Source organism: Myodes glareolus, chromosome 9, assembly GCF_982192425.1.
Source record: "Myodes glareolus chromosome 9, mMyoGla1.1, whole genome shotgun sequence".
NCBI lineage: Eukaryota > Metazoa > Chordata > Mammalia > Rodentia > Cricetidae > Myodes > Myodes glareolus.
In genome coordinates this window covers 106,858,472-106,885,379 of record NC_142034.1, presented here as the reverse complement: position 1 = coordinate 106,885,379, position 26,908 = coordinate 106,858,472, and the positions used below count along the sequence as shown (strand labels likewise).

The window sequence follows — 26,908 nt, the reverse complement described above, 5'->3', positions numbered from 1 at the left end:
AAGATTCTACAGAAGCATGCCAGGGACCTTTAATTCCCAATTATTGTAAACGTTCTACTCCACACAAACTTTTCCAAAGTTCAACTCAACAGACTTAAAAAAAAAAAAAAAAGGTGAGACAGGAAATAAATAGATACTAAAACGCTGAACTACTAAAAAGCCAGTCCTCCCACGAGTGCTGAGATAAACATTTCCCCCAAATTACTGCTGAAAAGTTGACTTTAATAGAAAAATTTAAAGAATAGATCTAGTGAGTAAGGTGCTCAGCAAGCACGAGTCCTGAGTCCAGACCCTCAGCACCTTGGGTAGCCCCCCCTGGCAGGGCAGAGAAAGTCATTCTTGAAGCTTGTTGGCCAGCCTAACATAATGGATGAACTGGGGTTTAATAAGAGACCCCACCTCAAAAAGTAAGACACCAAACATCAACCTCTGTGCACATATGTGCCCACATACTCACCCACACACCTATATACATCACCCATATAAGTGAAGAAGATAACAGATATTGACTTCTGATCCCCAAACATGTGCACATATGTGCCTCCAAATCCGCATAAGCAACTACATAACCCACACACAAACTATGTTTTTCCTCTATTATTTTATTACTTGGCTAAACAAAAAAACAAACTTTAGGGCCATGTGCAAACACGGAAGGACAAACATACAGCAGTAAAGCAGGCATTTCTTTTGATTTTATTATTTTTTAATATAAAAAATAAAGCCCATCTTTTCCCAGGTTATAATGTCTGAGGGGAGCAAATAGACACACAGCTTAAAACCACCTTGTGAATGCCAGCAGCACTCAGAAAGTTCTAGGTTCAATTCAAGGCCAGGTTTGCCCCATCTACTAAAAAATGCATTAGTAGCAAAGTGAAGGGTGCTAAGGTCTGGAAATCAGTGTGCATTTCTCATTGTGGACCGAAGCAGGAGGTGTGCTTTACCCCAAACAGACCAGACAAGGCTCTGGTGCTGCAGTTCTGTGCTGATTCTCCCAAGGGATCTCAATCTGATGTTTTAGTCATCCTTGTTATTCTATAGACACAGAATGATGAAGTCTTGTTCTTAGGGATGGCATGACAAAGCTCAGTCCAACTCCAAGATGTTCATGGTCGTGATGCAGAAGTCGCCCCAACATCAAGGCAAGAGTCTCAGGAGAGATAGGAAGCTGGGTTTATCTACAGAGAATAATCTCCCACTGACCAGAGGAGTCAGACACACCTCTGAAAATCTTCATGAGGCAGATTAGAAGGGTCAAAGGGCTGGGCAGTGGTGGTGCATACTTGAGAGGCAGAGGCAGGCAGATCTCTGAGTTCAAGGCCAGCCTGCTGTGCATAGTGAGTTCCAGGACAGTCAGGGCTACACAGAGAAACCCCATCTCAAAACAAACAAACAAACAAACAAACAAACAAACAACTAACTGTAAAGGTACATGGTCATGGTTTAAAAACAGCCCCATGCTTCTGTAATCTCTCAATTCTAGACACAATTCAGTCATGCTGTAAAGCACTGGCAGATGTTCCTTCCAGAAGACAACTTCAGCTGGAAGTAGGCTGCAGGAGAGCTCTTGAGCTAGACTCTAGTTCCCCCTGAAGATTAGGCATATTCAAAACACCTTTGGAGGCCATTAAAACTCTAGGTAGCCAATGACAGGGTGGCCCCATCATCCAAACCTTAGAGCTGGAGGGAGTTGAGGTGGGGAACCAGCTCATTTCTATCACACATACTGCCAGGAACTGGGCCACATTACAGGAATGATGCTTAGTCAGCTTGGGCTGTGTGGAACAAACCAATTTGAAAATAAAACAACCAAAAGCTAAATATAAAGGGGGTAAGACAGGTCAGGGCGCAGTTCCCATTGGTCCTAAAGCAAAAGCTTGACCACACCCTGGGTGGACGGCGGTGCTGGTGATGAGAGCTGTGAGGCTGGCTTCCCAAACTCCAAGCGTTTTCCTGACCTTCAGACAGAGCAAACACATTTAACAGAAGTGACAGGAGTTTCTCATGGCTAGCACAGGGACCCCAGGGTTCTAAGAGTGAATGTCAAGAGCAGTGACAAGTCTCACAGGGTCTCAGTTTTCTCTCCTGTGAAATGAAGAAAAGGATACTGGCTATCTGGTTCCCTGATTCCAAAGGCTACAGAAAAAGCACCCTATCTCAGAAGATCCCACAAAAATGTCTACTTCTTGGTCACTTCATTTAGAGTGGGGAATGCTTAGACTTGAACCCAGGGACTTATGTCTACTGAGCAACATTTCTTAATTTTTAATTTAATTCCTTGAATTAAAAAAAATTAAGGTTGACGAGATGGCTCAACAGGTAAAGATGTTTGGTGGTAGGTAGCCTAAAAATCTGAATCCCAGAACCCACACAGTAGAAAGAACTGACTTTTGCCAGCTGTCCTCTGACCTTCACACATGCACTATGGAAAACATACTTGTGCACATGTGTACACACAATAATTTAAAATTTTTATTTTAAATGAAAATTTGACTGGGCATGGTGGTATGCATGCCTTTAATGCCAGCACACTGAAGGCAGAGACAGGCAGCTCTTTGGTCTGCACAGCCCTTCAAGTCCCAGGCCAGTCAAGGATACACAGTGAAGCCTGGTTTCAAAAATAAATAAACACACTGTTGTTTTTTTTTTTAAAAAAAAAAAATCTGTATTTAAAGGTCCTGAAGCTAAGTGCATACAGTGGATGAATTCATTTCCCTCACTGCTGCCTCACACCTGCCAGAGTGGCGTGGCCTGGGCCCCAAGGCCATGCAGGTTTCTTTTGATGAATTCCAAAATCTAAGGCTTCCCTTAGGCAAGAAAATAAAAGAAGTGCTGGCATTCAGTTCTGTGTCCCATCCCTGTGGCTGTTTCCAGGAATCTGGTTCAGCTGGACTAATTCAGTGCCTTTAGTTTCTTGAAGATTCTACAAATTTAAAAATAAGAGCTGGGTGATAGCTCAGTTGGCAAAAGTGCTGCCTTGCAGCATCAGGACCTGAATTTGATTCCCAACACCTATGTAAAGAGCCAGACAAGAGGATCATGCTTTAGACCTCAGCACAGAGGAAGCAGAGGCAGGTGGATCCCTTTGTTAGCCTACTTGATGAGTTCCATGCCAGTAGGACTCTTGTCTCAGAAATCAAGTGGCCAGCACTTGAGGAACATCACTTAAAGTTGACCTCTGGCCTCCACATGCACAAGTACATAGTGTAGCCAAAATCACAGAACGCTCTAGGGAAAGTGAAACTCCCCAACAAAGGGTCCGGACAGGCCCTCTTAACAGTGCAAAATCACACTACAAACACTGCTCTCTCCTTGTCTGCTGCCCCAAATTCAGGTATTATCTAATTTGGCCTTAAGCAAAGGGCTTATTCAAGGCTAGCCTGGGCTACAGCAGAAGTCTCTGTCTCCAAAAAAGAAGCAGAGGCTAAGGTTTTCTGCAATAATCCCATAGCCTTAAGACTAGGGACCATGTGGGGCTGGGGCTAGTGTCTGATCTGAGTTTATCAAAGGCACTGACCCTTTCTCTCCGACACTGGTGCTGCTTGGCCGTCTGTCACCACCATCTCTGCTTTTGGTTCCTTGCCCTGAGGCTGGTCCACCTGCCCGGCTTGGGGACTGATCATACACAAAGTTCCTGCATGATGCGAGTTTGGACTCCAGCGCCTGGGAAGAAACACACTTTCATCAGTCAAGGTGTAGACAGAGGTTGGAGAAATAGCCAGCTTGGAGAGGGGGTGCTTGCCAAGTGTGCATGAAGAACAGGGTTGGATCTCCAGCAGTATATAAACAAGGTATGACAAATCTGTAACCCCAGTACTCAGGAGGAAGAGACAGGAGGATCAGAAATTAAAAGTTATCTTCAGTTACTTGGTGTAGGAGGGTCTTCTTTCTATGTACTGCTTTCATTGGTTAAATAAAGAGACTGCCTTAGCCTTTTGATAGGACAACAGCTTAGATAGGTGGAGTAGACAGAACAGAATGCTGGGAGAAAGGAGGCAGAGACAGAGCCACGATGGAGCCAGCCACCAGGTAGACACACTGAATCTCTCCCGGTAAGCCACAGTCACGTGGTGATACACAGATTATTAGATATGGGTTAAAGCAAGATGTGAGTTAGTCAATAAGAGTCTAGCACTAATGGGCGAGGCAGTGTTTAAATGAATACCGTTTCTGTGTAATTATTTCGGTATAAACTAGCCAGGTGGCCAGGCACTAGGAACGCAGCCTGCCGCTCCTTTTATAACAGTTACTTAGCAAATTTGAGGCCAGCCTGGGCCACAACCTTTCTCACCCCTCAAGGAAACAAAAAAGACAGGAACACAAAAGTCTGAGAGCCACTGGGCATGATGCCTCAGGAGGCAGGAGCAGGCAGATCTGTGTGAGTCCAAGCAGAGCAGATTTCAGATGCCTTGCCAGTCTAGGTCACACAGTGAGCTCCAGGACAGCCATGGTTACAGAGAGATACTATCGAAAAAAAACCAAGTAGAACGTGGGAGCCAGGGAAGAGAAAACCACCTAATTGTGTTCCCAAGATTCTGAGGGGTCCTCAGTAGAACCCAGTGTGTCTACAAGTCCTAAAACTACCCACCTAAAATATCCAGAAGCTTCCCAGAAAATCATTAACTCCACCTAGTAAAATATGAGCTAGGCGTGGTGTTCACCTGTAATCTTAGCACTCAAGGGACTGATGTAGGAGAATTACTGTAAGTTCTAGGCCAGCCTAGGTGACATAAAAAGACCCTGTCTCAAAAAACAAGAAACCAACCAAACAAAAAAGAACTACCCTCACCAAATACTAAGAATAATAATAATCATCTTCTGGAACTGTTCACTTGTTTACCTCATCAAACCTGCAAAGAGAGTCAAACAAGGTCTTGAACTTGGAGGAAACAAACCTAAAAATTCACAGAGGTACAGACCTTCAGTGCGTGCGTGCGTGCGTGTGTGCGTTTCTGTGTGGCTACTTGAGGACAAAAGCTCCTCCCTATGACTAACATAAAGCCAGGAAGGCCAAGGCTGTTTCTTTGCTCTGCTTCTTAAGATGTTCTATAGAAAGACAGAGAGAGTGAGGAAAAAGGACTGACCCATTTTTAAATAGCTCATGGTAGTCTACAACTACAGTCTCAGAATTTGGGGGTCTGTGAGGCAGGAAGAAGGCTGCTAGTGTGGGGCCTGAGAGACACAGACAGACAACACCCTATTATTCCAAACTACTTGGGAGGAAAAATAGAAGATGCCTGGATTCAGAGCACCTGATCTCTCTACAATGAAACTCTCTTCTCATGAGCTAATGATGTAAGGTCTAGCCACATCTAAAACTCAGGTCTCTGTGAAAGCTGAAAGAGAGGCTCTGTCTAGGAAACCTTCAAACAACCCCCGCCCCCCCCGCAAAGGCTGGAGCTTACCCCAACTTTTCGAAGCAGGTCCCCAACGATGTTTAGGGCTGATATTCGGGCTGCAGGTGTGAGTGGGGTCCCACTATTAGAGCTGTCCAGACCTGGGTGTACAAGAAGCACGAGTCACACAGTACTATACAGTCTGTATACCAATGTCACCAAACTCCAACTGTGGGGGTGGGGATGAAAGCTGACACCTTCCCTTTGAGTCTGTTCACTATCTTATTTGGGCAACATGCCAAGAGTCTACCAGTCTATTTTTTGAGTTCTTGGTAAGATTATGTTAAACATCTATTTTCACAGGTTAATCTTTTTAAACTAAGTCAAGGCAGCCTAAAAACTCGACGGAGCTCATTAACATTGAAAATGATTAGGATAGATATATGCATGGTGAAAAAAATTGGGGAGAAAAAGGCAGGGTCCCTCCCATCAGTGTGGCCATTGGGGTTGCAGCCATGTACCACCACAGCCAGCTGAGTGATCCACATGAAACTGCTCCACTTATGGCCAGTGATGGCTCAGTGGGTAAAAATACTTAGTGCTGAGCCCAACTTCCACATGCACACCATGGTAGCCCTTCATAATTAAAAAGAAATTCTTTTTCTTTTTATGAGCCCCTCCCCCAACACAGCTGGTACAACTGTAGGCCCCACTGAGACCAGCTGAGCCTGAACCAAACTCATCCCCAGTAGTTTGAACCCCAATAGGCTCATATATTTGAATGCTTGGTCACCAGTGAGTAAAACTATTTCAAGGGATTGTAAGGATTAGGGGTGTGGCCTTGTTGGAGTAGGTGTGGTCCTGCTGGAGGAAGTTTTACCAGGTTTCAAAAGCCCATGCCAGGCCCAGTATCTCTACTTGTGGACTAGGAAGTGCCTGCCTGCCATCATGTTCTTTGCCATGATTAAAATGAACTAAATCTCTAAAACTGTAAGTAAGCCTCCAGTTAAGTACTTTCTTTTATAAGATTGCCTTAGTCATGGTGTCTGCGCAGCAATAGAACAGCGATTAAGACACCAAGTGAGTCATGTGAACCCTGAAACACAGGAAACTGTTCTTGACTGGGACCCCAGAGACCACACCAGTCTTCATCAGCAAGGCTCACACTGTGAACTGAGGCTTACACCCTTGAACCAGCCTACCTGGCTGTGAACCTCATCTCTGCCACTGATCTGTTAGGTGATGTCAGGGACATTGGTGAACACTACCACGGGTACCGCAGACTGTGAGGAGGCTCTGTGCGGCCCTACTATGAAGTGTGGTAAAGACTGTGAGGAGGCTCCGTGCGGCACTACTATGAAGTGTGTAAAGACTGTTGACCATATAATGATATAATGAGCATTTGATAATTGTCTATTTGCCTGTAGGGGCCTGATTCATCAGCTGAGAGGCTGGGGACAAAACTCAAAATTTTCAGTTTTAAGCACACCAATTACTTTGGGCCCATTTCCAAGTAGATCTATTGCAGAACTCCTTTTCCCCCTCATAAGTATTTATGAGACAGTCACTCACTATGTAGATTAGGCTAGCCTTGAATGTTCAACCCTACTGCTTCTGCCTCAAGAACACAGAGATTACAGATATGTACTATCGTGTCCAACCCATGATGCTTTTGACTTTTATTTGTATGTAACATTTAGACCTTTGGATTTCTGGCTTCTGGGGATGACTGAAGTGGTCAGCTAGGATGTAGGATGGACCCACATCCTTCTATTCTTTCCCATCTGCGTCACTCAAGACCCTCCTGTCACATATCACGACAGCCTGCCCCACTGAGTGCCCCACACGACTCCCTAACCCTGAGCTAGACCCAAACCACCTTACTCAGGACCCACACTAGGTTCTTACCAGGACAAATATTTAATTTATTCACTCATTCATTTTGAGGCAGGGTCTCTCAACAAAGCCCTAGCTACTCACTATGTAGACTGGCCTTGAACTCAGATCTCCACCTGCTTCTGCCTCTTAAGTACTGGGGTTAGAGGTCTGCATCACCACATCTGGCCCAGGCAAACTCTTTGAATTAAGGAAAATTTTCCCTTTGCCCCATCTCCTCACCACGTCTGAATATTCCCGGTGTGTTTAAACCAGAGCTGGGTCCTCGGTGAGCTGTGGGAGTGGATGGCATAGAGCCTGGAGCCTGCACAGCCATGTCTGTCCTCTCAGCTTCCCCAGAGCCTGGCAAGGGTGTCCGGGGCTTGTCTTGCTTCTGCTGCACAGCCAATTCCTGCCGCAGATCTGTGCAGGGAAAGGATCCAGAATGTTAGCCCTTACTTCTGGGTGAAGATAAAGCCAAAACAGGAGGGCTACAACCCAGAAATCAACCTTGAAACCCTGACTAGAGGGATACCCACATGTCCTCCTAATAGTTATACAAAACAATACACTTTCTTTCTGCAGGATATACAAAAGAATATAAACGATGGTACATGCTTCACCATGCTAATGCTTAGAAAGACTTCACATTGTGGTACAGACAGAATCCCAAGTGAAACTACCCCACTCTCCACCCCCCAGGGCCCTTCCCTCTGGAACATGTGACCAAGTTTTGCTTTTTTTCTGTGTGCTATTATTTTTTCTTCTCTTTTTGAAGCTTGGGAACAGTTTTATTCGAGTTTAAAAGAGAAATCCAAGCAGGCAAGCTTGAAATCTTAGCAGCTACCAGAAAGAAGTTAAGAGAAAAGGAAGAGAGAAAACCACATCTTTGAGTCAGACTAATGCACTCAGCAATGGTGGGGAGTGGGGAGGTACAAAGGAAAGTAATTCAGAAAGTAGGGTAAACCTGCAGAACAGCAGGTGGCTCAGCAGATTGTAGGACCCAGTCCTGACAAGCTCAATATAGGCCCAAGTCTCAGAAATTTACCCTAAGGTAATACCTGATTCCAAGAAAGGCCACAAACCATGACCACCCAGGCATCACCCAGGAACAGACCATCCAAAGGAAATTCCTAACGTTCCAACCATTGTAGATAGGATCACCTGCCAGCACGTAACCATGGTGTTTCACCAGGACACCCCTAGACAAATGTCAGCCAATCAGGGGTCCTGAACCTTAGAAATCCCTCACCCCCACCTTTGCTACTATAAAAATCTAAGCCCAACTGAGCTGGGGAGGGGTGTCTCCGATCACTCCAACATGTTGAACACATGGAGAGACCGAGTTTGCAAGTGTGTGAAAGAATAAAAGCTCTTTGTTTTTATGTTTTTACACGCAGGACTCGGTCTCCTAGTAGGTTTCTGTGATTTGGATGTAACACAGATGACTGTCTTTTTGCTAAATATCCAGGACAGGCTCAAATACTTGATTCTCCTGAGTCAGCCTCCAGAGCACTAGACTCGGAGAGTCCACCCAACCTTTCCAGACCTCCTCTGCATAGAGTTCACATGTGCTGTAAGCTCCTACTGCACATAATACAAGTGACTTTAGGAAGCATGAGCAGGGGATATGCCACTTCCTGCCTGTGACTAATTCTCTCCCCTTCCACGAAGGGTCTGGCCCATCTTTTCCATGACAACATGTCTACCAATGTCCACTCATTTTAATAACTGTTTAACACTCCACAAAATAAATTCCTGTGATTTATTGGCATTTCATTACTGATGGCTCTTACCTGTTTGGACCAGACGTGCTTCAGATTTCAGAGCTCTTTAAATTTTGTGATATTTGATTGACTTTACCAATCAATTGAGAATTTTCCCATCCAAGGTTTTTTCGCTTGGTTGTTTTTGTTTTATTTTGGGTTTTTTTTGTTGTTGTTGTTTTGTTTTGAGACGGGGTCTCTGAAGGACAGCCTGACCTTGAATTTGCTATAAAGCTATGGATGACCTTAAATAACTGATCCTCCTCCCTAGTACAGAGATCACAGGTATGCACCAATAAGCCCAGCTCCACTGAGTACTCCTAATGGCATCCAACATGTTCTGAAATCTAAAACTATTTAAACTTGACTGTTGCTTTTTTCTTCTTCTTTTTAAATTTATTTATTTTTTCTATGTATACAGTGTTTTGCCTGCATGTATGTCTACAGATCAGAAGAGGGCACCATATCTCAATATAGATGGTTGTGAGCCACCATGCAGTTGCTGGGAATTCAACTCAAGACCTCTAGAAGAGCAGCCAGTGCTCTTAACCAATGAGCCATCTCTCCAGCCCTGACTGTTGCTTTTAAAATCTTATCTAGTAACTACACCATTGGAAATCAAATTTTTGTTAAAAAGAAAGAAAGAAAGAAAGAAAGAAAGAAAGAGAAGGAAAGGAAGAATGGACAGGCATGATGGCGCAAACCTTTAATACCAGTACTCAGGAGCCAGAAGCAGGTGGACTTTTGTGAGTTCAAAGTCAGCCTGGTCTACAAAAGGAGTTCCAAGACAGCCATGGTTATTACACATGGTTATTACCCTGTCTTGAAAAACAAAAACAAATAATAAACAAGAAACTAGGACTTGGAACAAACTCTCTTAAGCACTCAACTTGGATGGACTACCAGTGAAGGTCTCATTAGTGTGAAAACTGCATGCTGGAACAGCAGTCAAAAGTTGGCCAGCAATATAACGGCATTTTTATCTCCCAAGAAACCCTTGTGCTTCTGCCAGGCCTCAAGCCTGCCTGATATGGGTGGGATCATTCCCCAGGGGGTCATTTCTGAACCAAGGGGCACAAACCCAAGAACAAAGCTGAATCTGTCAACCCCAAGGCTCTTCCTGAAGCCATAAGGTTTCTGAGTCATCCCAGGAATCCCTGTCAGCAGCTGACAATTTGGAGCACCCATCCTGGCAGGCTGTTCCTCTGCTGTGAGGCCCAGTTATGTACAGAACAGCACCAGACTTCCTGGAAAGGCAGTGCTAGGAAAGACAAGGACAAGATTGTCTTGGATGGAGCCGTACCATGCTGGGGGAGGACAGGGAAAGTCTCTAACCTCTTGCTTCATCCTTCAACCTCTGCACGGATTCTAGAAGATTTTCCTTCTCGTCCAGCTCACTCTCCAGGAAGGCATTTCTTTCGATTGCTTGATTCAAGCGCTGCTCAAAGTCTTCCAGAGACATGATTGTGGCTCTGGGTAAAAGAAACACAAAGTTATCCAAGATAGCAATGGCAGCATGTGTTGGTACCTGCAGACTTGGAAAATGTGACAAAAGACACGCCTGGGCAGTCCTAAATACCACAGGCCTGGTCAAGTCAGCTTCCTGGGTCTCAAGTTCTTCACCAACAAAATATGGAATCATTAGAGCTGAGAACAAATTGTTTTGTGGGTCAGGTCTAATGATTTCCATATGGTACTTAGTGATGATCTAAGGCCCTGTCCATCAGGACTACATGCTCTGTCCCATCATTGACAGCAACCAGTTCTAGCTTGTCTAGGAATGCTAATTAGCATTCAGAACAGTCCAACACACACACACACACACACACACACACACACACACACACACACACGTCCAGCACTAATCTCTTAGTGACTTTAAAGTCAAGAAAGTGTTGCTGCAGACGTGGCTGTCACTAAGTGCTTGAACATCTATATGAGCTAAGATCCCCAACACCCACATAACAAGCTGGGTACACATTATCTCAGTATCAGGTGGTTTTCCAGCCACCCAGCCAGCCTATCCAGAATAGATTCACCTAGAGACCCTGTCTCAAAAGCACGATGGGTGACTGTGAATACCTGCTGTTGACCCCTGCCACCCTGTCCTCTACGTGCACACGCTTGTGATGAAAAAAACTGAAGCTTCCAAAGCTCTGGGCATTCGGTCCCCCATCCAGCTGCCCCACAACAGACACTCCTTTGTGAACAGGGCAGGTATTTCACTAGAACACAGTGATAAATGGTGGTAAAGGCACCAAGAAGGGCTGTAACTTCAAAACAACAATAATAAGAATCCATTCAGTGTTTAACTCAGGCCCAGCAACTTTCTCTGAATCTGTTTCCTCATACAAAAGGCAGGGGCAGTAAGCACATCTCTGTGACAGGAGACAGGAGGAAAGAGGTCCAAACAGTAAACCAGGGCTTTTCACGCTCATGATGACACTTTTTGGGTTTGTTTGGTTTTTTATTTGTTTGTTTGTTTGTTTGTTTTGGTTTTTCAAGACAGGATTTCTCTGTAGCTTTGGAGACTGTCCTGGAACTAGCTCTGCAGACCAGAGCTCTGGCCTCGAAATCACAGTGATCCACCTGCCTCTGCCTCCCGAGTGCTGGGATTAAAGGTGTGCACCACCACTGCCCCACCACCGCCCGGCTCATGATGGGACTTTAAATTAAAGCATCTGGGGAGCTATAGTGCAACTGCATTTTCTGTAATAGGAAGCAGGTTTGGAGTCCTCCATGTAAGCTAGGGTCTTCAACTGTTGTGGAAGGCTGAATTTGTTAACTTGTTCAACATTCCCTATTAACATCATGTTAGAGGGGCTGGAGAGATGGCTCAGAGGTTAAGAGCACAGGTAGCTCTTCTGGAGGACCTGAATTCAATTCCCAGCAACCACGTGGTGGCTTACAACCATCTGTAATGAGATCTGGTGCCCTCTTCTGGTAGGGAGGTGTACAGGCAGAAGGAACACTATATAGTAAGTAAATAAATTAAACAAAACAAAACATCATGTTAGCACCTGCTTGTTCAAGTTACTAAGGTGCCTGTCTAGTGACAACAAGAGGAAAGCATTCAACTAGAGAATAGGGATCTAGATGGAGGGACATGAATGCTTCTGGGAAAACAAATGTGTGCTCAGGACTCAGGAGGCCCAAGAGGTAAAGAAACTGCTCCCCTAGGCTAGGGAGATGGTTCAATAGTTAAAGCAACTGCTACATGTACAAGGACCGGAACTGGGATCCCGAGATGCCATATAAACTCCAGGTGAGCATGGTGGCACCTGGTGGCCTGTTTGTAATTTCTGTCTGGCGCCCTTTTCTGGCAAGTGTAATGTTCTTTTGTTTGTTTGTTAGGAGACAGACTTGAAGGACCAATGGTAAAGAATCATTACAGGTAGGAAGCTCACACCTCTCTATGGAGTCTCAGAAACAAAACAGGCCAGGTGTAATGATATATCTTTGTAATCCTAACACTTGGGAAGCTAACAAAAGAAAGTTATAAATTCAAGGCTAGCCTGGACTAAATAAAGAAACCCTGTCTCAATCCCTGCCCCCCTCTCAAACTAGGAAGAAAAAACAATAAAAACATGTGTCAAGTGTATTTATGTATTTGCCTTCCTCTGCCTCCTGAGTGCTGGGATCAAAGGCATATGCCATCATGACTAATTCAAGCCAAGTGTTTTAAAAGACTAGAAAACAAAAGGCCCTCCTAACTGTGACTGTCTTGAATACACAAAAGTCAAATAACCCATGCACACTAACTAAAGCACACATTAGACAAAACCAAAAGAACCTCCAGATACTTTAGACTCATGTCAAAGACAAATAGATGAAAGTCTCCTTAGAAGCAATGAAAATCCAGTTTCAATATACTAGGTAGGGTGACAAATTTTGAATTCTAACACTTAGGAGGTAGAGGCAGAAGGACCAGAATCTCAAGGCTATCCTTGGCTATGGAGTGAGTACAAGGCCATCTAGGCTACATGAAACTCTGTCTACTGTCCCCAAAACTCTAACTTCAAAATGTGAAAAATAGTGTGAGATGTAATTCGGTGGTAGAGCACTTGCCCAGTATGTTTTTTGTTTGTTTGTTTTGTTTTTCTGTTTTTGTTTTATGTCGAGACAGGGCTTTTCTATAGCTTTGAAGCCTTTCCTGGAACTAGCTCTTGTAGACCAGGCTGGCCTCGAACTCACAGAGATCCTCTTTGGTTCTGGATTTGATTCCAAATACTGAATTAGAAGAGAGAAAAAGAGGGAAGAAGGGAGGGAGAGAGGCTGAGAGAAAAAGAATGAGAATGTAGCTCAGAAAATGAATACCATAGCAATAGGTCTTCTAGAATTCAAAGCTGAGGTGAACCCATTTCTCATCTATTTGGCAGGAATTCTAAGCCTAATAATCACTGTGTTAAGAAGGCAAATTGGAAAACGAGGATTTGGTAAAGAGCCACTGGGAATATAAACTGGTCCTATCCAAGTCACATAGGCATGTGTCCTCAGGCAGGGCCATTCTTACAGGATCCCACTGCTTAGATGCACATCATAGGAGGTTGTTTATCACAGAGGCACTGATCAGTAAAGGAACTGAGAGGCAGCAAGACATGCAGCCCAAAGAGCCTGTATAAGTCAGTCATCATGGTATCAGCCAATGTCAGCCGCTTAGTAGATGAACAAGGGTGTTCTGTTGTCCTTCAATAGACAGATATCTTCAGCACCCATTGTTAAGTGAAAAAGCAAGATGTACAACTCTGAGTACAAAGTGTTCTATTATGGGGGACTGGAGGTGGAGGAATAACAATGCCTTTTGTTTTATTCTATCAGTCTATGTTAATTATACATAAAGATTTCTTTATAACATTTTCATACATGAACATCATTTTGATCATGTTTGCCACGACCACTCATTATCCTAGTCTGTCCCCCACTCCCTCCTGTGTTATTCCCTTTGTTTTTATGTCTTTAGCGTGTGTGACCCGATGAGCCAATGTGGATTGTTTCCAGGGGCATATATATTGTAGAGTGCTGCCTCGCTGAAGGAAAGTCTCAGCTGGAGCCATCTTCAGCTGTCTCAGCTGTCAATCTTCGGGAAGGCGAAGAGGTCTCAGAAGCCCCTACCACTTTCATGACAGAGTATTTGTTTTTGTTTGTTTGAATTTCCAATAAAAACAAACAAACAAACAAACAAACAAAAACTCCTAGAGACAGCTCAGCAGTTAAGACTGTATACCTTACTGCTCTTGCAGAGGACCCCCATTCAGTTCCCAGGACCCATGTCAGGTGGCTCACAAACTCCAGCTCCAGAGGATCCATACCTCTGACATCCATTGACACCTACAGATACATATCTATACACAGATACAATTAAAATATTTTAAAAGGGTCTGTAGAGATCACTCAGTGTTTAAAAGCACTGCTTGCTCTTCCAGAAGACCAGGGTTCAATTCCCAGAACCCACATGGCAACTCAGAATTTCTGTAAATATAATTTTAGGAGATCAATGCCCTCTCCTGGCCTCTATAAGCACTGTAACAAGGTGCACATAAAAGTTTTAAACCTTTTAAAAATTCAAAGAAACAAGCCAGGCATGGTAGCACATGCCTTTAATCCCAGCACTCCAGAGGCAGAGAAATCCTGTCCTGAAAACAAAACAAAAAAAAAAAGAAAGAAAAAAAAAAGAAACGAACAACAACAACAAAAAACTATCTTGGGCTGGTGAGGGTAATTTAGGGGTTAAAAGTGCTAAAGTGCTCGCTGTTCTTGCAAAGAACTGAGTTTGGTTCCCAGCACCCACAGCAGGCAGCTCACCCTCTCCTGTGACCCCCCAGCTCCAGGGGATAGGTAACCACACACAGGTGCACTTATACATACACATAATTAAGAATAATAAGTCAGGGCTGGAAAGATGACTCAGTGGTTAAGAGCACTGACTGTTCTCCCAGAGTACCCAGGTTCAATTCCCAGCACCTACATGCAGCTCACAACTGTCTCTAACTACAGTTCCAGGGACCTAACACCCTTACACAGACAAAAAAACACCAATGTGCAATAAATAAATAATTAAAAAAAAGACTAAGTCTGGGAATTCTCTACTTCCTCCTATATTAGTTTTGAACTGTGCAAATGTACTAACTTCTTGTAGAAAACTGCATTATTTATTTATTGATCAATTGATTGGTTAATTTTTCAAGATAGGGCTTCTATGTGTAGCCCTGGCTATCCTGGAACTCAACTAGACCAGGCTGTCCTCAAACTCACAGAGATCCACCTGTCTCTGCCTCTCGAGTGCTGGGATTAAAGGTGTGCACCACCACCGTCCAGCATGGAAACTGCATTACTGGTCCCAATTTTCCATCTGTCCCTTCACCCAAACCCTTGCTGAAGCCTCACTGTGGGTGGAATATACTCAGTGTGACCACATGGTTTGCTTTTGATCAAGGATGTCTGTGTGTTTCAGAATGTGGCTTCACAGACTGTTTAGTTAGGGCTACTATTACTGTGTAAACACCATGACCAAAGCAGTTTGGAGAGGAAGGGCCGATTTGGCATACATTTCCACATCACTGTTCATCACTAAAGAAAGCGGGGGCAGGAACTCAAGCAAGGCAGGATCCTGAAGGCAGGAGCGGATGCGGAGGCCAAGGAGATCTGCTTACCGGCTTGTTTCCCATAACTTGCTCAGCCTGCTTTCTTATAGGACCTAGGACCAGCAGGTCAGAGACGGCACCACCCACAAAGGGCTAGGACCTCCCCGCCATTAAGAAAATGCCCTACCAGCTTGCCTACAGTCTTTTTGGAGATATTTTCTAACTGAGGCTCTCTCTTCTCAAATGACTCTCGCTTGTGTCCAAGACACATACCACAAATTATAGACTGAACCAACTATAAATCCATAAATGGATGCCAGGATTAATAAGAAATTAACATGCAATGGAACTGAGTTTAATACCCTAGGGGAAAAGATGAAAGGTCGAATAAACAGTATGTATCCACCTGAAGAAAACCAAACTGGACTGGCACTGTACTCTAACCATAAGGAGAAATAAATAGGCATAAGAAAGGTGAAAAGCAGCAGGCGGTGGTGGTGTACCCTTTCCCAGCACTCGGGAGGCAGAGGCAGACAAATCTCTGTGAGTTTGAGGCCAGCCTGGTCTACAAAGTGAGTTTCAGGACAGCCACAGCACAGAGCAGACAGAGAAACCCTGTCTCAAATACACAGATAAATAAATAAACAAAAAGATACCCTGAGTCTAAGATGGAAGGTAAGAACCTCGAATACTCAGGGTTGTCCTTTGACACACGTGGATGCAAATACGCATTCATGAATGGAGGCAAAGATAAAGACATTTTCAGGTAAGCAAAAGTCCTACTGCACCCTATAAAAAACCCTAAGGGTAGTCTTTCAAACTGGAGGAAGAAGAGAACAGACAGAAACACACATCTTCAGGAAGGTGGGAAGACACCAGAAACAGTAAACATGTTCCATCTTGCCCATGTTATTAGGGCTTTGTTTTGCTCACCACCAAGTTCATCACACGCAGCTCTGTATTTGTTGCCTCACACACCTTTCCTCACCCTACCTACCGTTTGGCTCTCTCCAAGTCATCATTGGCTTGTTCCAATTCTCGGATATATTTCTGCAATTGATCTTTAATGGCTTTTGTCTGAGCCAGATCATCCTCCAAGGCTGAGATCTGCCGGTAGCCTTCTGAATGTTGCATTTCAAACTTCTCCTGCAGGACAGAATGGAAGCCAGGTCGGTGACTGAAGCCTTTGACAAACCATGTTTACACCCAGTACAACAAATGTGGGACTCACGCACAGTGCCCTCTCTCTGTAGAAGACATTTGATGGCTTCAGGCACTGAACGTAAGTTCTTCCCCTTCCTCCCACCTTAGCAACAATATCTTATCTTCTTTCCTTGAGAAAGTGAAACTGGTCAAACCAGCTACGTACCCAAGAAGCAAAGGATGGTCTTGTCCTAATCTTCCTGCCTCCACCTCTCAAGTGCATGAGCTTCCACGCCCAGTTATGCAGTGCTGGGGATTAAACCCAGGGCTTCATGTGTGCTAGGTGATGGTTCTCAGTCTACAACTGAGGCACATCCTCAACATGACCCCAACATCCTAAGGAATATCTCTCCCTTCATTTTCAGTTCCCTGAGTTATCCCTTCATACCACTCCTGCAAGGCTGCTTTAGGCTTCCTCTCCCAACCTCCCTTACTCAGTCAACAGAATCTTCTTTCCTCAGACCTGAAATTTCAGGTGAGAAGCAGTTGTCCTACTGCTGTGATGAAACACCACAGCCAAAGCAACTTGGGGTTTATTTAGCTTACACTTCCATGTCTGTTCATCATCAAAAGAGGTCAGGATAATAACTAAAACGGGAGGAACCTGGAGGAGGAGCTGAGGCAGAGATCATGGAGGAGTGTTGCTTACTGGCTTGCTCCTCATAAGGCTTGCTCAGTATGCACATTTTTTTTCAAGACAGGGTTTTTCTGTGTAGCTTTGGAACTCGCTGTAGTCCTGGAGCTCACTCTGTAGACCAGGCTGGCCTCGAACTCACAAGATCTGCCTGCATCTGTCTCCTGAGTGCTGGAATTAAAGGCATACGCCACCATTGTTGGGCTCAGTCTGCATTTTATGAACCTGTCCAATGATGGTACCACTCACAATGGGCTGAGCCCTCTTCCATCATTCACTAATTAAAAAATACCCTACAGTCAGATCTTATAGTGACATTTCCTTGAGGTTCCCTCCTTTCAGATGACTCTAGCTTCTAGCAAGGTGACATAAAACTAGCTGGGACAGCATAAGATGCTGGGGGCAACAGTCATTCAAAGTGTGCATGCCCTGACTTTCCAACCACATGCCTGCTAATCCTCTTAGCACCTGCCATCCTGTCCTCTCTCTCCTGGTCCCTTCAGTACCCAACAACCCTCATTCAAGGTGTCCCCAGCCAAAGGAAGCCGCGTGTACTTGCCCAGGCCTCAGCTAAAATTCAAAATGGCCCTGCTTTACACATGAGCCCTGTGCTTGAGAAAAGTAGCAGGAATGATATTAGTTTCTTGTACCTCTGAAAAGGAGACATTGGACACTTAGTGTGACAACCATCCTAACTGTTTGATCCACGACACTCCCTAGCAGTGTAAGGGAAGGGAAGCTCAGTTTGACTGCTCAGTACTTTCCAAGACCCAAGACCAAGGACTAGTCAGGGTCACACCTTACTGGTTAGCTGTTGCCCATCTGCAACAGGTAACATTTACTTATCAACTGTACTGGCCTTTGGGCTGGTATGTGTTAACTTATCTGATCCTACGTGAGAGATATGGAAACTAAGATTCAGTTACTTGCCTGGTACAAGGTTGAACTGGAACAAATAACTTAGCCAAGATCAGGGCCACTAGAGCATGTACTGTTAAAGCAAGAAGAATACCAAGCAATTTCCATGCAGGCCACTAAGAAAGGAGAGAGAGAGGAGAGAGAGGAGAGAGAGAGAGAGAGAGAGAGAGAGAGAGAGAGACACTGAGACTAATTCCTCTTCCTGACTAGATTCAAGAAACAAAACTGTAATGAGAAACAGTCAGACATGCCAGGAGATGACGTCATGGTGCCCATGTCTGAGAGAGGGATGAGGTCACAAAAGAATGACTAAAGTGTCTGTTAAATGACTTGCAAGATGACATGAGGTAAGGGCCTTAACATCCTAAGGCTGCTGGGGTTTCCTAGCAAGGATCAGAGGGCAAGTATCTGCATTTTAAGCAAAAAGAAACTCAATCCTAGATCATTTACCTTGATCCCAGGGAGATGTGGAGACTTGGATCCTCTGCCTGCATAGATTCAGACAGCTTGAATTTGGGACATGAAAACTGCTGTCTTATTGAGCTTTCATCTGAGATTTATTGTGAAAAGCTGTCAGCTGATGGAGGCCTTGGGAAATGTTGTTTGATGCCTCACAGGCAGTAGCTGACACACCTGCCCTAAGTGACTGACAGGCAATTACAGGTGGCAGGCTTTCTCTGCAGTATTTCCCCCTCAGTCTGTGTGCTGAGCCTCATGCCTCTGGCCAGAAGAGGTTTTCTGCAAGCTCAAGGTTCAGCCTTGAAGCATATAATTACTCAGTAACTGAAGGGTATATATGCAGCCCTATGCAAGGTCTCTTATGGTTCCCTGAGCCATTGCTCATGCCACAAACCTTTCTCCCCACAGCTTCCAGCCCTGAAGCCTCTTCAATGTGAGAATTGGAAGGATTCCTCATGGCCTGTTTCAAGGATCAAATGAAAATACTTCCAGGGCCAATAAGAAATTTGGACTCTGCATAGGACAAGGAGCAAGAGGCAGTCCTTGGTATCAGGATACAGTGACCAGAACAGGCTGGGCTCACCCATTCACTGGTGTGGACGATGGAGACCTGGCTTCACCAGGTCTTCCTTCTCTCAAAGGAAGTTAAAAATCCTGATTTTTCTGAGAAGCTTCATAAATTTATGTATATTACTTATTAATTATGCATACAGTGTTCTGCCTACACGACAGAAGAGGGCGCCAGATCTCATTCCAGATGGTTGTGAGCCACCATGTGGTTATTGGGAATTGAACTCAAGACCTCTAGAAGAATAGTCAGTGCTCTTAACCTCTGAGCCATCTTTCCAGCCCGTTTAAATACATAATTTTAAACTTTGAAACTGAGTTGGAGAGATAGCAACTGCTGCTAAGCTTCATGACCTGAGCTTGATCCCCGGGACCCACACGATGGAAGGAGAGAACCCACTCCCGTGGATACAGAGGCCAGAGAGCAACTTGTAGGCCTCAGCTCTCTTCCTCCACCGCGTGAATCTCAGAAATCAAACTCAGGGCATCAGGCTTGGTGGCAGGCACCTTTACCAGCTGAACCATCTCGACAGCTCAGAAGTATTTTTGACTGTCCCACCCTCAGGAGTTAGGAGTGCTATTTGTTTCAGGAAGATGAAAGCCAGAAGCATTACTCACTGTCTTACAGTGTAAAGCTTGGCCCCTTACAACAATGTCCAATCTTAAGCAACGTAGTGCCTGCCTCCTCTTTATCTGAGAGGACACATTCCAAGACATTCTGCAACATCCTCCAAAACTTCAGACACCACCAAACCCTATACATGCTTTGTTATTCCCATGTTTGCCATGTTTTCCTATAAAGCTTAGCTTACAAACTAAAAAATTAACAATAGCCAGGTGGTGGTGGTGGTGTTGCACCCCTTTAATCCCAGCACTTAGGAGACAAAGGCAGATAGATCAGTGAGTTCAAAGCCAGCCTAGTCTACAGAGTGAGTTCCAGAACAGCCAAGACTACCCAGAGAAACCCTGTCTCAAACAAACAAACAAAAAAGTTAACAATTATAAAATAGAATGATTATAACATTACACCATAATAAAAGTTATTTAAAATGTATAAATTGTTTATGTCTGTAATTTCCCATTTAATATTTTTGGATGTTGTTTGGTCACTGGTAACTAAAACCATAAAAACAAAACCACAGACAAGGGGTCCATGCAGAACTACTGCAGCGCCCAGTTAATGAACCTGCTTATGACTTGCATGGTCCAAGAGAATGTTCTACAAGATGATATTTTGTGATTCATGTGTCCAGAAGGGAAACCTGTGAGTCGCAAGTGACTATCGAGCATTTGACCTGTGGCTAGTGTTAGTAGAAAAATTAATTTTTTACTTGTTAGCTTTTATTTTAAAAGCCACCTGGAGCTAAGAGATACAACACTGTCCCCTTGTAATATATAAGAAGCAGCTGTTCTAAAGCCAGGCACGATGGTGCTTTTAATCCTAGCACTTACGAGGCGAATACAACAGGATCAGGAGTTAAAGTTCACCCTCAGCTACATAGTAAGTTCAGGGCTCGTCATAGCCTGGGCTACCTGACTGAGTCTCAAGAATCTGCAATTCTAATGACATTGTAGCCTTTGATAAGTTCTACTTGCCATGTCCCTTGTGAAATCAGTACAGACCACCACCAAGAAGGGTTGTAGGCCATGTGTGTGACTTGCTTTTCACCAGTTTCCACCCACTGTGACATAAAATGTGCAATAACCACAGACACCTGACAGGATTCCAGGAGGGAGTGGCCTGGTTACAGTCGCTTCACCCTCTAAGACTGCCTCTTCAGCCATGCAAGACATCCCTATCTGTAGACATGTCTCCTGTGCTCCTCACCCTCACAGTCTCCAACTCCATTCGAAGGCGGTTATTCTCTGACAGGAGGTCCCGGTTCCTGGTCTCAGTTTGCTGCAGCTGAGTCTCCAATTCAGCTTCATATTCCCGGCTTCCTTCCTGGAATTCTCGGAGCTCCTCCTGTGTATTCTCGGCCCTGTAGTAGGAGTGCAAATAAATTTATCACAGAATGATGCTGGGTATTTGTAATGCAGCGGCATGTGTGGATCAAGACTTTATTCGGGCACTGTTATTCCCATTTTATGAACAAGAAGATAGGTGATTAGAGCTGGAATTGAAGCACACAACTGTAATTTTAGCATTCAGGAGGCAGAGACAAGAGGCTCAAGAATTCAAGGTTAGCCTGAACTACATAGTGCTAAACCGAACACACACACACACACACACACACACACACCACTCTTAGACATGTACTCTGAAACACCAGCTTCAAATTTTAAAACGAGCCCACCCTTTTTCAATTATATTTTATGTGTATGAGTGTCTTGTCTGCATGCCTGGTGCTCAAGGAGGTCAGAAGAAGGTATGAGATCCCCTGAAACTGGAGTTAAAGATGGTTGTGAGGCACCATGTAGGCGCTGGGAACTAAGCCTAGATCCTCTGCAAGAACAAGTGCTCTTAACCTTGAGCCATCTCAAGGCACAGGTAAATCTTCTCCCCTACAAAAGACATGACATCTAGGAATAGATAAAGACCCATCCAAAAAACACAATGAGATGTTAGGATGGTTAGGTTCCTCAGGTATTTATAGTTCAAATTCCACCTCTACCTCTCCCAGCTGCTGTCTTAGGCAGACTGTCTGCCTTCCCTAAGGCTCAGGGGCCTCTGTAGAGCAAGGTGATCCTAGTATCTTCATGGGTCAGTAATGTTGGCTTTAGAGCATCATGACAGACCTATAGAAGAGGCAGTCACCATCCTCCCAGGAGGTATTAGTGAGGGGCACTGCAGAACTGACCTCTGCTTGTAGGTCATGGCCAGGTCTCTCCAATAGCTTGTTTCTTCCTCTTCTGATCCAAAAGTCTTTCCCGAGTCCTCCATGGTAAAAAGGGCAAGAGCTCACTATTCCTGCGACATGATGTCTGGAGAAAAGTTTAGAAATCATTAGTGACTTCTGGGTAAACAGACAGTCTTCAATTAAAAAAAAATAAAGTTTAAAAGCCCCGAACTTCATATTAGATCAAATGGTGGGGTGGGGGAGAATTGCTTTCTCAAAAACTAAAGCTAAATAAAAAGTAGGTCCTACCTCTAGTTACAGCCCAGGGCTTATGTGTATGTCCCCACATTTACTACCTAGTATAAGACCCTCAGCTCCAAATAAGATATCATCTAGATTCCTGCTCCTCTTAATGAGACTTGTGGGGGGAAGAAGATGCAAATTACATGTAAATTACTACAAAGCCCTCAGTGAGCACAAGGACAGAGCTCTGCACAGGAGCCAACCTACAACAAATGGGTAGGTGTGCAGAGTATACTCTGTTGAGTTTGGACATAGGTGTGTCCCTGAGAAGCCACCAGCAGCACTGTGATATGCATTCCTGAAGTATCTGAGAACTCCAAGTGCAAAATCCAACCTGGCTGAGTTCCTAACAAGTTGACCCCTGAGTAACATGTGAAATGGGAAAGTGTTGAGCATTGTACTCCTGACCCAACAACACTCAGGAAGCAGAAGCAAGAAGGTTGCAAGTTCAAGGGCAGCCTGGGACTCTGTTTCGAAGAAAACCAGAATAGGAAAGCAGGTGGAGGAGAAAAAAGGATACTGAATGCATGGGAACTAGAGAAATAGCTAGGCTTGTGGGGGAGATGAGGAGGTCCAGGAAGGCTGAGAGCAGAGGATGGGAAAGAGCAGTGCAGATGAAAACTCAGGGGCTAAAACCCACAGGCGACTTTTCAAACACATTAACAAATTTACTGCCCACTGTGTGTGGTGGTAGACTCCTGTAATCCCAGCAACTGAGACACTGAGGAAGATGGAGAGATCCTAAGCTAACCTGGGCCACAGAGAAGACGCCAGAAAGAGGGAAGAAAAAAAAGGAGAGAAAGAAGAGAAACAGAGGAATGCTTGGCTGCCACATGGAGCCACTGGGGCACTGAGGATACTGACAGATGGACTCTTTAACTCAGAAGTTCATCCTGGTGGTATGGCTGGCTGTGGAGGACCAGGGTGTAAAATGGGGATCATCTGCAATGAGCCAGAAAAAGAAAAAAAAAGTGGATAGAAAAAGAAGTCAGAATAAAGGTAAAGGGAGTGAAGGGAGAAGAACAAAGTCCAGGGATCCTAAGAAAGCAACAGGAGTCTGGTGCAGTAGTGCCATTTGGGAGACCAAGAAAGGAGGTCTGCAGCCCAAGTCACAGGTTTAAAATCAACCTGGGCAACACAGTGAGACCTAGTAAAAGGGGGAGGGGGTAAGGAGTGGGTAGGGAGAGGGCTCAGTGGGTAGAGTTCCTGCCATACAGCATGAGGACCTGTATTTCAACCCCCAACACTCATGTAAAAAACTAGGCTACACCCCCAGTGCTGAAGGGTTGTGTGGTAGAAACAGGAGGATCCTCAGAGCATGCTGGCCAGTCAGTCTAGCTAAATCAGTGAGCTCAGACTCACTGAGAGACCACATATCAAAAAAGAAGGTGGAGACTCAGTTGGCCCTAGTAAATCACAAAGCAAAACCAAAACCAAAACTTTGAAAGTGGAATGGAAAGTGGAATGGAAATTTGAGGGGTGGGGATCAAGAGAGAATGTAGAGGTGAGCATGACAATGTATTATACACTTGTATAACATTGTCAAAAAAGCAAGTGGAGGGTGACCATGGCTTTAATACCAGCACTTGGGAGCAGAGGCAGATCTCTGAGTTCGAGACCAGCCTGGTCTACAGAGCGAGTTCCAAGACAACAGAGAAATACAGGGATACACAGAGACACTCTGTCTCAAAACAAACAAAAATGCTGAAAGGGAGAGGCAAGGAAAAGAAAGGAGCCAAATATTCACACCTGTATGATGACGGAAATATGGTGTGCACTTACAAAAGGGATGTCATTGTTGTGAAACACATCAAGAGTCAGTAAACCTAGCTTGTCTTCAAGCTCCTTAAGAACGGAGACATGCAAGGACATGTCCTCACCATTCTCTAACATGGAGCACTGTCAGCAGACAACTGGAAAACGGTGGTGCTGTTAAATAGGAGCTATATACACTATAGCAGAAGGGCAGTCACAGCAACTAGCTGCTGTCTCCTCGGCAACAGGGATAGAAAGGCACTGGAGGACAGTGCCAGAGTGCGGCTAGAACGGGCACTGCGCTTGCATACTTGTACCTGACACACTTCTTTACAACGGACTTTTTGGTAAAAAGAAACTAAAAAAAAAAATACAATTTACAATAAACATTTTGAACTCAAGTTTCCATAAGGAAGGAAGTCAGGCTGGCCGCACCTTGTTACAGATTCTACAAACCAAATACTGAACTTCAAAATAATGTAAAATTAAATGCTGCAGATCAGAGCCGAATTATCTTGTGCTATTTTCGGCACCTTTGAAAGCCATTCATTGCCCATCCCAATATCTGACCTAACATCCTTGTAAGTATCAAACCTAAAACTTGTTCTAAGCAGACCTCCAGTAGCTTCCACTAATCCCTGCTGTGACCCACATCTGCAGCCCCTATCGCTGAACTTAGTAAACATCTTAACTTTTTACTCTATTTGTTCTGTAACCAGTAAGAAAGATCTCAAGTAACGAAGAGTAACCGAATCTGTGCCGTAGGGCCACTGCCATTCATACTGGGTTCTAGAAAAACTGTCTATTATTCAGTTGAGGTGAGAACTGTGCTTTTGAGCTGAAAATATGGTTGCATCTGAAATTTTAAAAGGGTTACACTTGGTAGGCTAAGGATGTAGCTCAGAAATAGAGCCCTGCCTGAATGCACAAGGCCTTGGGTTCACTCTCCATGAGCTTATATTTGAATAAGAATAAAAAGAGAGTAACTGTTGTTTGGAGGTCATTTTATTCTACTGATCAAGGTGCCAGGGAATCTTCCTACTGTGGTCTGGGCCCCCTCCATGTCTTTTCAAACATTTCTTTAACACCCACAGAGAGTTGGGCTATATCCCAAGTTCCTCCATCCTCCAGTGCAAACCTAGTGCAGGCTGTAGAGGTTCACAGTACGAAATGCCCTCTGAAGGAAAGAGGCTTTAATCTCACTAGACTCACAAGTTATAAGGTAGAACACACTTTGGAAGAAAAAAAAATAATATCTACATAGCATAAATCAAGAAATCAAACTATTATCCAAGTCGAGGTAAAATATAAAAATCAGAGACCCCCTACGACTTCAAGGGGGTTGATTGGTCACAGATATTTAACTCCATATGGAACGCTGTAAAATGAATTACTTAAATCTCAAAACTGTTTGAATGCCAGTGTGTGGGGGAGGAGTGGTGCATGGTCAGATAACCTTAGGTTTGGGGAGTAGTTTGTGTCAGACTGTACTTCAACGGCACCCATCCCAGTCCTAAGAGGTTATCCTAGCACACAATACACAAAACAGCAGGCAACGAAAATTACAAACCTCCACCCCGCCTCAAAAGACTTTTTATCAGGGAAGTTTAGGAAGGTTCCGGGTAAAAAGCAGGGGCATGCACACCCTGGCACAAAACCGAGATGGCTTGGAAAAGATGAAGTCGCTCCGGAGCCAAGATGACTCCGGGTTGCCCACGACCTCAAAGAGGTTAGAGAGCTGGGCCAACATCCAAGGTGTGGGGTAAGCACTCACAGCCTTTATCGGATAAAGTTTATCCGATCCAAAGTGATGTCTACAGAAATATGAAAAGTCCGGAGGCCGAGACTCAAGAGGCACTGTGGGGGAAGCTGGACACAGGCTGGTACCCGTGCGGCAGCAGTAGGGGACGCGGCGACTGTGGGATGAAGGGGCTGGCGAAGCACCGGGCTTAAGGAAGAGAAGGGGCGGGCAGAAGAGGAACAGAGTTGGCCACCGTGAGCGGCGGAGCTCACGGATGGAAGGAGGAAAGCTGGTGGTCAAGTTTGGGGGACGCGTCCGCCGGGTGCTGCGGACGTGGGAGGCCCCGGCCGCAACCTGGCTTCACTTACCCCGCCCGGGCGACGACGATCCCCGGCAAGGCGCGGGCCAGCAGGGCCCGACCGCGGTCCCAGCCCCGTCCGCACCTTGCTGCCCGCGTCTCCCATTGGCTGCCGCGCCCGGGACGCGTCTGGCTCGGCCAATCAGCGCCGAGAAGCGAGGTTTGGAAACTTTTTCCCCCCAAGGCCCGGGCGCGTCGCCTCCAAGCTACTGTGGTGTCGGGCGGGAGGGGGCGCGGGAGGTGCGGGCTGCTGGCCAGGAAGACGGGTGTGGAGAGGGCCTGCAGGCGGCTCCGTGCACGCGGTGCCACGCACCCGCACGCCTCTCCTTCACACTGGTGGCCTTTATCCGCTCTTGCTCTTGCTCAAGAAGAGACAAAGGTGCAGTTGGTCGAAGAATCCCGGGCTTTAGGAGTACCTGGTATCGGGTTACACTTGAAAGCGCCCTACCCAAGTCCAGAAATGCTAGAAAGCACTGAGACAAAACTGGCATAGAAAACAACAAACTTTCGCCCAGCCCACAGGGCCCTTGTTCGTCCCACAATTTTACACCCTAAATAGAATCTTTAACAATAACTTCTTCTGCGACAGCTTAATTTAGTGTAGAAGAACTTGTCTTTGAATTCTATCCCTC

General features: G+C 45.0%; 1 protein-coding gene across 3 annotated transcripts; it reads right to left on the bottom strand.

Moving 5' to 3' along the window:
• Window positions 1-673: 673 nt before the first annotated feature.
• Window positions 674-26,439, bottom strand: Nde1 (nudE neurodevelopment protein 1). 3 transcript variants are annotated; one of them, XM_048433277.3, is made up of 9 exons: window positions 26,287-26,439; window positions 22,141-22,264; window positions 21,168-21,321; window positions 16,556-16,704; window positions 10,313-10,449; window positions 7,455-7,634; window positions 5,406-5,497; window positions 3,518-3,663; window positions 674-2,085 (listed from the first exon to the last, which is right to left on the bottom strand). In XM_048433277.3, the coding sequence occupies exons 2-9, from the start codon at window positions 22,221-22,223 to the stop codon at window positions 2,073-2,075; spliced, it is 954 nt and encodes a 317-aa protein (XP_048289234.1). In that variant the 5' UTR covers window positions 22,224-22,264; window positions 26,287-26,439; the 3' UTR covers window positions 674-2,072. The 3 variants fall into 3 exon arrangements, with proteins under 3 accessions (XP_048289234.1, XP_048289231.1, XP_048289232.1); XM_048433274.3 differs by having other exon boundaries at window positions 674-1,958; XM_048433275.3 differs by lacking the exon at window positions 674-2,085 and adding an exon at window positions 2,655-2,923.
• Window positions 26,440-26,908: the final 469 nt, after the last annotated feature.

Coding starts and splice junctions, on each gene's coding strand:
- Nde1 (XM_048433274.3), bottom strand. CDS start 22,223: ATGGAGGACTCGGGAAAGACTTTTGGATCAGAAGAGGAAGAAACAAGC. Junction 21,322..22,140: donor GCCATGACCTACAAGCAGAG/GTCAGTTCTGCA, acceptor CTCCTACTACAG/GGCCGAGAATACACAGGAGG. Junction 3,664..5,405: donor ACCTGCTTCGAAAAGTTGGG/GTAAGCTCCAGC, acceptor GTTTCTTCCCAG/GCGCTGGAGTCCAAACTCGC.